General features: G+C 43.6%; 1 protein-coding gene across 2 annotated transcripts in view; it reads right to left on the bottom strand.

The window, feature by feature from the left end:
* The window catches only part of LAMP3 (lysosomal associated membrane protein 3), an 82,123-nt gene extending 70,529 nt beyond the window's left edge, over window positions 1-11,594 (bottom strand). Inside the window, exons 1-3 of one of the 2 annotated variants that reach the window (XM_029615433.1) lie at window positions 11,409-11,594; window positions 6,277-7,013; window positions 5,075-5,194 (exon numbers count right to left, since the gene is read on the bottom strand). In XM_029615433.1, the coding sequence (XP_029471293.1) occupies window positions 5,075-5,194; window positions 6,277-7,013; window positions 11,409-11,451 (900 nt within the window). In that variant the 5' untranslated portion in view covers window positions 11,452-11,594. The remainder of the gene's footprint in view (window positions 1-5,074; window positions 5,195-6,276; window positions 7,014-11,408) is intronic. The other variant, XM_029615434.1, reaches the window with a different exon arrangement.
* Between the last annotated feature and the right edge of the window lie 1,555 nt (window positions 11,595-13,149).

Here is a 13,149-nt window from a genome sequence, read left to right as displayed (position 1 = left end):
TGCGACCCAGCCACGAGTGGGTGTCACGGCTCCACCGATCAAGATCCCTTTTTACTTGCTGAACAAGCGGATTATAATTTAGGTGGAACAATAAGTCAGATCTAGGCCCAATACGCACTCCCAGATATTTTAACGCTCCCTTGGCCCACTTGAATGGGAAGAGACCCCGGAGGCGATGCACGTCCTCCTCAGGCAACGTAAGATTGAGGATCTCTGACTTGTCATAATTTACCTTAAGCCCGGAAACTGCAGAGAATTGATCGAGCTCATGCATAATACCTGAGAGAGAGGTGAATGGATCCGTGAGAGTGAGCATCACGTCGTCCGCAAATAGTGAGATTTTGAAGTGGTGACCACCCGCACGGATTCCCGTTACAGAATGAGCAAGTCTGACTCTGGTGGTAACGGGTTCCAAGAATAGCGCAAAAAGCAAAGGGGAAAGCGGACACCCTTGTCTGGTGCCTCTGCCTATGTCAAAAGGTTTCCCATACATGCCATTTACTTTAACACGTGCCTGGGGGTGGTCATAAAGCTTCTCAATCCAAGTGATAAAGGTACCGCCAAAACCCATACATGAGAGGGTACGCAACAAAAAGGGCCAGTGGACAAGGTCAAATGCCTTTTCGGCGTCCAGTGAGAGGAGAATGGCGGGCACCCGGGAGTGATGGACATAATCTATAATGTCAACGATTCGTCTGACATTGTCAGCAGCAAGTCTGCCAGGTACAAAGCCAACCTGATCAGAGTGAACGAGCTTGGGCAGAACCCCGTTTAGTCGGGCCGCCAACACCCGCGCCAATAATTTTAAGTCAATATTGATCAGGGAGATGGGGCGGTAGGACCCGCATTGTGTATGGTCACAACCCGGCTTAGCTATAACCGATATCCCGGCAGTGTTACTATCCTGGGCGATATGTCCCCCCTGACATAGGGAATTAAACATATTGGTAAGGGGTGCCGCCAAGACAGCAGCAAACTCACGATAATAAGAGCCAGTGAACCCATCCAGTCCCGGGGCCTTGCCTGGCTTCAATCCCTTAATTGCCGCTAGGACTTCTGAGACTTCTATAGGTCTATCCAAAAAGGCCTGTTGGCCAGGAGTGAGGGTGGTCAATGGTATTTTACCCAGATACAGAGATATGTCTGCCTCCCCAATACTCTGAGTGTCCTTATAAAGCTGAGCATAAAAATCAGAGAAAGAGTCACAAATCTCCTCCGATGTGGTAACCAGGGAACCCTGCGCGTTACAAAGCTTTGCCACTAGGGTTTGAGCCCTGGCTGTCTTAAGCTTCCAAGCCAGGTACCTCCCGGCCTTATTGCCGCCCTCAAAAACTTGTTGCTTCAACATGAGGAGATGATGACTAATGGCTGTATCCTCAAGAGAGCGCAAAGCATCTTTTGCTCGAAGAAGTTTGTTATAGGTAAGGTGGGAGCCATCTGCTATATGTTGTTGGGTTAGTTTAGATACCTCCAGCTTAAGAAAGGAACGGTCCTTCTCCCGCTCTCTATTGCAGTGCGCCGCCCGAGCAATAAACCACCCTCTGATTACGGCCTTGGAGCAGTCCCACACCACGGCAGGGCTACTCTCAGCCTGGGTATTGTTACGGAAGTACTCCTGTAAATGAGTAGTAGTGGTAAGCAAAAAATCCTTGTCTTTTAACAGACTATCATTAAGACGCCACGGTTTGAACCCCCTATCTTGGTCTCCGAGACGAACAGTAATCCAGATCGGACCATGATCGGACCACGTAATGGGTTCTATACCGGCCGCAGAGACCTTGTTTTGCAAATGCGATGAGACAAATAAGTAGTCAATACGGGAGTATGTGCCATGGGGAGATGAGAAAAAAGTATAGGATCTGGAGTGTGGATTTCGCTGCCTCCACAGATCCACCAAACTCCAGCGTTCCAGGAAGGATCTCCATTCCTTCCGCATCCCAGGCGGCGCCACAGCCCGGGAAGAGCTGTCGAGAGTGGGGTCACGGACCGCATTAAAGTCACCACCCAACACCAATTCACCCTCCCCATAAGCAAGAAGTAACTGGTCCATTTCATGAAGAAAGGCCGCTTGAGACGTATTAGGGAAATAGACATTCAATAGGGTAATTATGCAGGACCCCACCCGTAATTTAAGGAGAAGATATCTGCCGCAGGAATCAAAGTGTGAATCTAGCACCTCATGGGTGAGGGAATTGGAGATGAGAATTCCCACTCCGGCATAGCGAGAGGACTTTGTACTGGCAGCCCAATAGGACTGGGAGTAGGAAGGAAAAACCAACAGCCTTTCGTGGTGTTTCCGCACATGCGTTTCCTGAACATAAACAATGGTAGCCCCCAGACTCTGCATCTCCCTCTTTAACAACAAGCGTTTTCTCGGAGTATTGATACCCTTTACATTAATAGAGACAATTTTATACGCCATAGTATGGTAAACTAGAAGGCATCCCCCTGAAGTCCCACCATATCCCGCTAGTCATAGGAAGCAGAGGCTCCAACCCAGAAGTGAGAAAAAGATTGTTACCAGAAACACTAGCATAAAAAAAGACAAAGATACCAATTGTCATCCTGGCAGAAGATTTCTTAATAAATTGTAGACAGATTAAGTTCTTCATTCATTCCCGCTGGGAATGATGACTGTAGAGTGTAGATCCAAAATAGTTCACGATAATTTAATCGGGCACTCAGATCACCTCCATGAGGGGAAGCTATAACTTGTTCCAACACTGTCTACTTTAAGTCCCGTATATCATGATCTGCTGCCTTCAGATGCTGCACCATGGGTGCCGTCATTTTAGCTGTAGTATACCGTGACTTATGTTCGCTTAATCTTACGCGAACTATGCGCGATGTATGACCAACATAAAGCTTGGGACAAGGACAAATAATCACGTAAACTACATGGCTAGAGTTACAATTGGTGTTGCTCTTTCTCCAAACTTTGTATTGTGTGACCGGATCTATCCATTCCTTGCCTACTGTAGTTTGGTGGCACCAACTGCACCTAAAAAATAGTGGCTTCATTTGCGTGTAGGTTATTAAAAGTTTACATAGTTAATAAAAACCCGTACATATTAGTGAACACATTCTGATTATAGACAGAAGAATATACCCTTAGTGTAGCAAAGTGATCAAACAGTTTGTTCAATTTGTTGATTCACTGTTGATTATACATCACTGTTTAAGTGGCTGAGATTTGTACTTGTTTTAATAAAGCCAGTTAAGGTTTAAAGTTATGTGACTAAATGTAGCTGGATAACTTGGTACTTATGTGGATATCTTCAAAAGATATCCGAATAAGTAGAGGTGATCTTAACAGCCCAAAAAAGCTAAGATATTAAAGGTCCTGTTGGCTGATCTTCAATATTCATAATAACATATCTTCTGGTCCCGTCAAGCCACTCCTTTACCACCCCATCCTCTCCAGAATATTAAAAAAAGGGGCCGGGCTCCCAATCCCTTTCCCTCCTTCTTCCTGTTCATTCATAAAATAACTATTTGGGCTGCCCCGAACCATCCACGCGTAGGCTGCTTATACAAAACTGCCTGCTGCCCTCTCCCTTTGGATGCCCCTGAGAGTAAGGTGCCCAGATCCTCACGCTCAGCGCTTCAAATACAGCCACTCAGTGGTAGCGCTCAAAACTTAAGCTACCCCAGTGCTTACGCTTCCAGTACAGCCTCAGCTATCAGAAACTATCAGAGGCTGCACTGGAAGAGGAGCGGCTCAACAGGACCAGAAGATATTTTATTATAAATATTGAAGATGAGGCCACAGAACCTTTTAATATCTAAGCTTTTTTGGGCCATTAATAGCACCACTACTTATCTGGATATCTTTTGAAAATATCCGGATAAGTACCAAGTTATTCAGTTAAGTTAGTCTGATATATGTGGTATTTGGCTATATTAGCTAGATAACTCAAACCCTCCCTGGAACACCCCTGGAATGCCCCTTTTTTATCTGGCTAAATTATAGCCAAATAACTACGTATCCAGCTACAATTTAGCCGGATAAGTAGCTGAATATGCCTATTTTGCCATTTAGATGGATAACTTTTGCGTTATCTGTCTAAATGGCTTTCGAATGTGGACCTCTATATGTTCAGTGAGGTGGATTTCACAGCTGCAGGCTCTTTCTTGTCGAGAGCCATTCTTGGTCATTACCCTGGACAGGATGAAGATCAGGGAACTGTACCGTCCTTCCAGGGCCGGTGCAAGGGGATTAGGTGCCATAGGCACCTTCTGCCTCCCCCAGTTGCACCGACACTCCCCCCGACCCCCCCGGTCGCAGCCCCGACTCCTACCTCTCGCGAGCAGCAGCGTCAAAGAAGACTGGAGATTCAAATTCCCACTCCCCTTTGCTGCCGCCATTCGCAGCCCCCTATTGGCTTGCGAATGGCGGCGGTGGCCCCTAATGGTCGGCGCCTTAGGCCCAGGCCTAGCTTGCCTAGTGCTTCCACCGGCCCTGCTTCCTTTTTGCTGAAGGTGGTTTCGGCTTTTCATTTGAACCAGTCTATTTCATTATCGTCTTTGGATAGGAGTGTGGATGTGCAAGAATTTCAGACCTTGCATTTGTCGGATGTATTGGGGGGGGGCAGGATATGAAATTGAAAATTCCTGGATAGCTGTGATTGAAGTCTCCTGATGCCAAATCTCAGCCCTGGTTCCCATGGTCCTGGAAGTACAAAGGAACAGGAGGAATTGCTCACTGCCCCCCCTCCCCTCTAAAAAAAAAATAGATGCCTCAAAGACAGAAATAAGCAAAGACTTAGAAGAAACATAACAACATCACAGTCAGGATAGGTCCCATGCCCTGCCCCCGAATCCTCAGTATTTGCATAAATTCTCATCTCTCTGGCCCCGGTGGGGAACTCAGAACTCAACAGCAAAACATCTTCCCACTACTAGTGCTCTCTCCCTCCCCCACAACTTCACTTCTCACTAGAGGTCTCTCTCTCTCTACCTAAAGCACACCAGAGATAACACAAACAATTTGAATTATATCAAAAAACCCAAGCAAACATATTTTTGCAGCTGAAAAAGAATTGTGTTGCTAACACATGGCTGTCAGATTTACCTTTTCAAAAGTGAACTTGATGGATCCTGTGTTAAAGATTATGTTAAGGTTTGATTTATCCTCTCCACATGTCCCGGTTGATTGTGTACCATAGTGCTCAATATTGAAGTAGTTCATTTTCTGCAAAAAAGAAATTCCAAAGATAGTCATTTCATTGCAAGTAAAAAAAAACTTGTTTTTTGCATTGCCTCTTTATTATTTCTTGCAAGACAATCCTACCAAATATTATCTGACCATATTTGTGCATCCTATAAAGAGAGACAACATATTCAATAAATAGGATTTTCTAATTGTACAATGGAACTGTACAATGGAAGTCGACAGGGGCCAAACTGACAGTTGCAGAAACCGGAGTTCCCCGTTGCACATGAGGTGCAGCACAGGCTGCGTTTATGCAAACTTCCTGTGCCTCCCGTCCACTGTGTCTTCTCTGTCTGGTGGGGGAACTCGTCAAGGTCTGAGAGACCAGCTCTCTTCTCCTCACTTGGATGTAGCTGATTGTGGTTACAGAAATTGAGTAGAGGTCAGCAACTTTTTTTAATAACATGCAAGTCACCACCTGGCTATCAGCTAGTTCTGAACATTTTTCTCATGGGAATCAATCTCCCTTGTTAGACTAAATTCTACATTTGCCACTTTTTGATACTTTTTTTTCCTGTCCATTGTTCTGGGCTTCCAGTTAATTTGAAATCAGTCCTGGGGTCTGGCACTATGAACTTTCGATTTCAACTAACCATGCATTCTCTCCCCTCTGCCACTTTGTTATATCCCCTCACAACCTACTTTAGTCCAGTCATTCACTGCAGTGACAGTCCTCGGCCAGGGAATGTGCCCCCAGGGCTCCTTCCTGAACCCTGGAATCATGGGCCTTAAAATCAGCCACTGGGTGTCACTGTTGCATGACTGGGATGCCTTCCCTACCTCCCCCAACTCACCAAGGGCTGTGAACACAGCTTCCAGAGCATACCCAGCCCTAGACAAGGCAGGGATCAAACCGCATGATATGTTAATCTAAACTACATTTTGCTGAAACTCATAATTGTATTTAGGAACCAAATAAACAGCTTAGGCAATTTTTTATACAGTCTTGACAAGCATACTAGGTGATGGCGGGGACTTTAATGGGGCAAAGCAAACAGAAATGAATGCAGAAAATCTGTGCAAGCATACATAGACCTTTTGTGCTTAAGTACAACTCTCACCTTGTCACTGTTCTGAACAACCAACTCTAATCCCATGGATGCCTGAATACAGTTTGTACTGCTGTTTAACAGTGTGACAGAGTAGTTTAAAACTGGTGGTGGTGAGGGCTTAGGGGAAAGAGTGGGACCAACAGTTTCTGTCGTGATCAGTATAGTTGTGTTAGTTGTGTTATATATTGGTGTACTTGTTACTGTTGAATGGGTTGTTTGGTTTGCATGCTGTGTGGTATTTCCAGTTGTGTTAGCTGGTGTTGCCGTTGAATGAGTGTGCTGTGTGGTATTTCCAGTTGTGTGGTTGGTAGTTACGTTAGATATTGGTGAATGGGTTGTTTGGTTTGCATGCTGCATGGTGCTTCCAGTTGTGTGGCTAGTTGTGTTAGCTGGTGGTGTAGTTGTCATTGAATGAATGTGCTGTGTGGTATTTCCAGTTGTGTGGTTTGTGGTTGTGTTAGATATTGGTGAATAGGTTGTTTGGTTTGCATGCTGCGTGGTGCTTCCAGTTGTGTGGCTAGTTGTTGTGTTAGCTGGTGGTGTAGTTGTCATTGAATGAGTGTGCTGTGTGGTGTTTCCAGTTGTGTGGCTGGTTGTTATTTTAGCTGATGGTGTAGTTGATGTTGCTGAATGAGTTATTGAGTTGGTTGATGGTAGGAATTCTGCATGACTTTGGATGGATTTGTTAGCTGCGATTAATTTCAAGTTCTCGCTGCCCTCTACATCAATATTAGAGGTTACGAATTCTGCAAAACAAAAGAAAAGGATTTGTTACAAATAAATTTGGTGAAAATAAATCCACAGTAGTCCAAAAAGTGTAATAAATTTGGTCCAAATGCACTGTAGTGTAGAATTCTAGTAGCCATATTTGCCCTGCAGAAACTGGAGGTCATAAGTTGTGATACAGAAGAGGTTGTGATACAGAAGAGGTTGTGATACATGAATTCTTGAGACCATGCAGACCCTGCTTCATTGAGCCCTTTCTTCTGTAAAACCAGCAAATGAGAGATGTGGCATGAGGGGGTCAGAGGGGATATTGGGATTTTTTAAAGAAAGAATAATTTTATTTTAATACAAGAATAAGCATGACCTGGGAGCGCACGTATCTTAGTTGAAGGACTGCTTTAAAAAATGATCTTATCATCAGCAAGCTGCAAGTTGTGAACTATTACTACCATTTATTTTCATATTGCTACTGCAGAGACTAGAGGACCTAAACATGTGTACCCTAGAGGAGAGGAGAGACAGGGGGATATGATACAGACTTTTCTTGTTGATTATTAATTCTTGAAAGGCATTAATAATGCACAATAAATCTCCCTTTTCCATGACCCATGGGGGTCATGATGTGAATCTCCGGGGGAGGGATAGACTCAGGAACAAGTCAGGAAGTATTTTTCATGAATAGGGTGGTGGATGCATGGAATGCCCTCTCAGAGGAGGTAAAGACAGACACGGTGACAGAATTCAAAAGGTTGTGGAATAAACACAGAGGATCCTCAGTGGCAAGAGAGAGGTAATGAAACATTGCGGAAACCTTCGCAGAGCGGCAGTTCAGCCCATGCACTGTGCTTGAGAGAAGGTGAGGGAGTAAGATGCAAGGAGCAGCAGTTACAACCCTGAACAGACATGAGAATAACCTACGTAGAGCAGCAATTATAACCTTAAACACCTTGCTGGACAGACTGGATGGACCATTTTGGTCTTTATCTGCTGTCACTTACTGTCTGAGCATATTACTGGATGTACAGATGACATATAAAACAGTCCCTGCTTCCTGGAGCTTGCAGTCTAGTCAAGGCTAACATACAGGACAAAGACGAGGTGCTGAGAATTTCATTTATTTTAGAACAATTGTTAGAACAAACAAGGCTATGATCAGGAAATTCAGGGGTAAAGATTTGAAAGCAGCCTTAAAAAGGTGGGTTTTTAGTCTGGATTTGAATATGGCTGGAGAGGAATCACAATGCACCAACTCGGGCTTGTTGTGCAGCAAGATGAAAAGGGCAGAGTCAGGAGGGAAGGGACAGATGAATGGTGTTTGCAGAGTGAAAGGCACTTGCAGTTGAAGAGAAGAAGCTGGAACCGTATGCGGCAGTTCTTGGGGAGCCAATGTAGTGACCTCTGGCTGAGCAAATATTCCATCACTGACTAAGTTTTTTGTTTTTTTTAAGGCCTTGCTCAGTTAACACCTTCAGCAGCTTGCATTAAGCATTCCTTGCATTGATTTTTCTCTGTGTATGGTGTAACTTGCACAAAGTCACATGCAACAAACATAAATCTACCATACAAGAGCTGGTTCTGTTGCAGCTGAGAGCTGCTCTGTTCACAATTTCTGATTGTTTCCCCTTTTTATGTTAAGCTTTTATTTTTTCGTTCTTGCTGTAGACCGGAAAGGTTTTGCATAACTGCAGCCGGCGGCTAGCACAAGCTCTCTCTACTGCCTCCGTGACACAGACAGTGCACTTTCCAAAAGCATGTGGGGGAGGAGGGGGGTTTCACGTTCTGACTCTAAATGCCTATGGGAAGGCCCTCGGTCTCTCCCGGCAAAGGGCTCCATCCTGCGCCGCATGGCGCAAGTTTTCCCAGCAAAGATGAAAATGTACGATTAGACCTGCTACAGAACGGAACCGATTCTCAGGCCAATGGAATAAGGTGCGACCAGTCGAACGTGCGGTCTTACTCGCGGTTGAGCGCGCGTTTCGTGCGCAATTAGCCAGTGGTGCAGCAAGATTAGTGCATCTAAACTGCGCGCCCTAACAAACGTGTACCGGATAGGGCCCAACGCATGTAAACTCAGTGGACATGAAGACATTAGCTATTACCTCCCGATGCAGGAAAGAACGCCCAAAGGCTGGGCGCCCAATGCACATTTTTTTCTGCTGGAAAATTAATTCCAGCTCTGGAAGTGGAGTATTTCCTCGCAGTTAAGGGCTCATGAGAAACATAAAAAATGCGTTCTTCTGTATTGAGATAAATGTGCCCCTTGGAGGGTAGGGTTGTTTAGAGAGATTTGTATAAGATTTAGTTAATTGAGGTTAGAACAAAAAATTAAAAAAATGTATACAGGGAGTAGTGGAGTGGAGCATGATGATTAGCTAAAGGATACCTTAAAAAAATTGTCGCTCCTTTCCTTTGGGTAAACAAAACATGCTGCAGATTTCTCTAGTTTTATGTAAACGATGCACTTTTATTGGGAATGCACAATTTAGATGGCCATGCACCCGCTGCAATAAACGTTTGAGCGCCAGATATGCCTATTTCTCCCTGGCGCACCCTTTTTGTATGCCGCTTCAATTTCTCTCTCATCCCCTCAGGTGCACAGGGGATGTGGCTGCGCATGTGTTAGGAAAGTGGGTGCTCAGTACGAGCGCCCTTTTTTATTTGCGCATGTCTTATTGCATCGGCCTGTCTGTGGGGAGCAATGTGAAAATATGTAGCAATTAATGAAAAAGGTCGAAAGGGTGCTAATACACTGCAGTGCTGTTGAAAGAAAAACAAACAAGGGTTGTCTCCCTGGCTGTGGTCAGGGAAAAAATGAAAATGAATAAGTTCTGCTGATTTGCCATTTATCTCTGGGAGACATGAAGCCTGCTTATGCTCATGCATCTCTTCACTTGCTTTGTATAAATGTGCAGATTTTTCTCTCTTCCTAATTAATAGCCATAAAAAGATTTTGATGTGGTTTTTAGTGTTGGTTACTGGGACTCTTGAAAATCCCAGTGAAGTCTCATTTCAGCCACGTAATCCTTTGTTTTAAAGAAAGCATAGGCGCAAAGGACCATGGCATCTCGCAGAGCATCTGAAATGAAGGTGAGATCTAAGCTTTCCACTACATCTAGTTCCCCTCTCTGCTTTTCAGCAAGATCTTTTGGCCTTACCGTTAAAATAGTTTGATTAGAGTGTACATTGCAAGAGATCTTTCTTATAATCAATCATTTTTTTCAGTGTAAAATTCCAAACCCAGCTTAGTGAACAGAAAATATCTGCTCTAGATCCATGGCTTGTCTTCATAAAAGTAATGAAGCAGGGTAGCAATTGAAATATATTTTCAGTAATATTTGTTACATTACCCGCATGTGCTTTGCTGATGACTCCATAGTGATCCGTGCTTATTGTTAGCGCTGACCACTTCTCTTATAGTGACCCCTTTACCTACAATAGGAATTGGGTCCCATACCAACAGACCCGTTAACCAGAAAGGAATATATTGGAAATAAATGGGATGCCATAATTTTCCACTTTATCAGGACTCCATTATAGAAGATTTGTGCTCGGGGAGAAAATGCAACAATACATCGAATCTCAGGATCCGAAACAACTGGAAGAAGAAAATGATGCTTGCAGACATGAAATATGATTAAAAAAATAATATTGAGTCTGTTATCCCTCATGCTCATGTCAGTTTTCTTGTAAAATTGAATGGCTTGGAGATAGGCGGCCTCTTCTTTCATTTTGTGTCATAAGAAAATGCTAACCCAAGAAAATTCACATACACCATAGTTAAAAAAAGGAAAGAAAAGTACCGGTACATTTGTGAGCATTGATGATAGAACTTGATTTGTTTGAGCTAGTGAACAACTCCTGAAAACTCCTGTCAGTTCCTGCAAGCTCATCAAGAAATGTACTTAGTCCAATTAAAAAAGTTATCACACTGTAAACTTTTTTTGTTGTTGTTGACCTTTATTTCCACATATTTGAGTGGACTAACACAGGAATCGTGCTGTTTTACCCATATTAGGAGAAAAGATGGATTCCATCTCTTCTTCTTTCAGCTATAAGAAAATGTTTTAACGCATGAGATGACAAGTTATGGATCTTTGGGCTTTTACCATTTTCTCAGCATTGGACTGACCAGACCAGCATTTATATCGCCCAGATAAGTACTTTTTTACATGAAATAATAGCAAAATATAAAGCAAGTTGCACAAGACTTTTTTTGCAAACATATGATCTAGGATTGTAACATAGTGATGCTTTACGTTAGTGCAAATCACATGATGTGTGGGTCGCTGGTGTTTAAGATGTGATGGTCAAACCAAATTTATAAATTTACAGTTCTTTGAGTCCATAGTGATATTTTAAAAGTTTGGTAAACTGAATTTTCTAGCATTTGAAAACCATCTGAAACAACCACTCACCGGAAGAGGTCAGGATTAGCGCTAGAAGAAAAAATCCCACCATGATGAAAGGCTCTGAGGCACCTGCTCAGCCCCTGCTGCCCTCTGCAAGCAAGGAGGAAGAGTCCCACCGCGTGTGAAAAGGTCTGAAACTTACCCAAGTCCTTTAAATCTATAAATGTCTCTCTCACCACTCATGTGATTTCTGAGCACTCAGGGCAGAAAGCTTAAGAAAAGAAAATCGTGCCAGCAGAGAAGTAAAAGTAGGTTGGGCAACAAGTTCAGTGAATCTCTTATTTATTATGCAAGTGGAAAAAAAAAAAAAAGCAGAACATTACTGTGTTCTGCTTGTGTGCACTCTCTGTTTCTGGCTTTACGGCTGGGATCTTTAAATAATCTTTGCAACTGTTCTTGATGCTTTTAAATTAAAATCAAATCAAAATGAGAACATATATTTTTTTAAAAGTGCAATTAGAAATATTTTACCTTGGTCTGCTGTAACCTGTGACCCAAAGTACTAGCTCAAATACTACTAAATGCTTTTGAAAATGATAAATTCAAAGTTAGAAATTAGAAGAAAAAAATTGGGCCGTGAGGTGGTTTTCACACTAGCTTGCTGCTTGCCCCCTCTTTAAATATAGGATTTCAAACTCCCCATGCAGTCTTTCTTTCCACTCCCCCTGTGGCTTCCCATCCCATTACACCTGCAATTTCTCTTCATGTTTCCCATGCAGTCTCCAGCATTGCAGTCTCCTATGGGCCCTCTCGCCTGTCCCCCAGCTTTACCATTCTTTATTGTGCTCTTCTTTCTAAGATCTTTCTAGATACCTTCTGCCTTGCGCCCCCCCCCCCCCCAATGGTTCCACAGACACCCCCCTACCCCCGGTCATGGACCCCCCTTGGTTGTGCTGACACCCCCCTGCCCCTGGTCATGGCCCGACTCCTTTCGGTTTTTTTGGCTGTGAGCAGTGGCGGCCCCCACATGACTCACACCCCTTAATTGTAGGCACCCTAAGCCTAGTGCTTCCGCCGGCCCTGCTTCTAGACAGTTCATATGAAGTCATTATTCCTTTTTTGATCAGGTTCCTTGAGAACCTAGGTGGTTTAAATGAACTCCCCATCCTTGTTTGGAAGCATCTGTGGTTCTTGTTTCCTGATTCAGAGGTTGATGAAAGAACTCACCTTTGAGTCACTTGGAGGAATTTAACCACCAGTTCAGAGTGTGGTGGATATTTGCACCTTGTGAGATAGTGGTTGGAAATGTTGATTCCACTGGAATTTTAGATGCCACTGAGCTGATGTCATGGAAAGGCATGTGAGACATGGATTGTTGATGCCATGTGACCCAATATTTGCATAAATCGATTGACTTTTTTGTTTGGAAGGTGTTAGGACTTTGTTCCTAAATACCTCTATGTAGAGGGAAAAAAGCTCTCCCCTGTGTTGTATCTAGATGGGCACCTATAAGGTCTGTCAAATGAGAGGGTTTTATGTTGGATTTTGGCAAATTGATGATGAAACTATGGGATTGAAAGGCTGTCATGGTATGAAGAGGAACGAGTTTGTGGAAGGGTTTAGCTTGATGTGATCCAATTATAAAAACAAATACATTTCTGTAGTCTTAGATGAACATTAACTACTACAAGGTAGTTTGTGAAGACTCTGGGAACTGCTGAGAAACCACTATCCTCTCTGTAAACCAACATCAAAGAAATATTTCCTTAGAATGCTCATTTCACCCACATCACATGCTCCCTGGTTC

This window comes from Rhinatrema bivittatum, chromosome 9 (genome assembly GCF_901001135.1).
Source record: "Rhinatrema bivittatum chromosome 9, aRhiBiv1.1, whole genome shotgun sequence".
In the NCBI taxonomy this organism is placed as follows: Eukaryota; Metazoa; Chordata; class Amphibia; order Gymnophiona; family Rhinatrematidae; genus Rhinatrema; species Rhinatrema bivittatum.
Note: the sequence above shows the minus strand (reverse complement) of the source record. Positions and strands in the feature narration are given on the sequence as shown.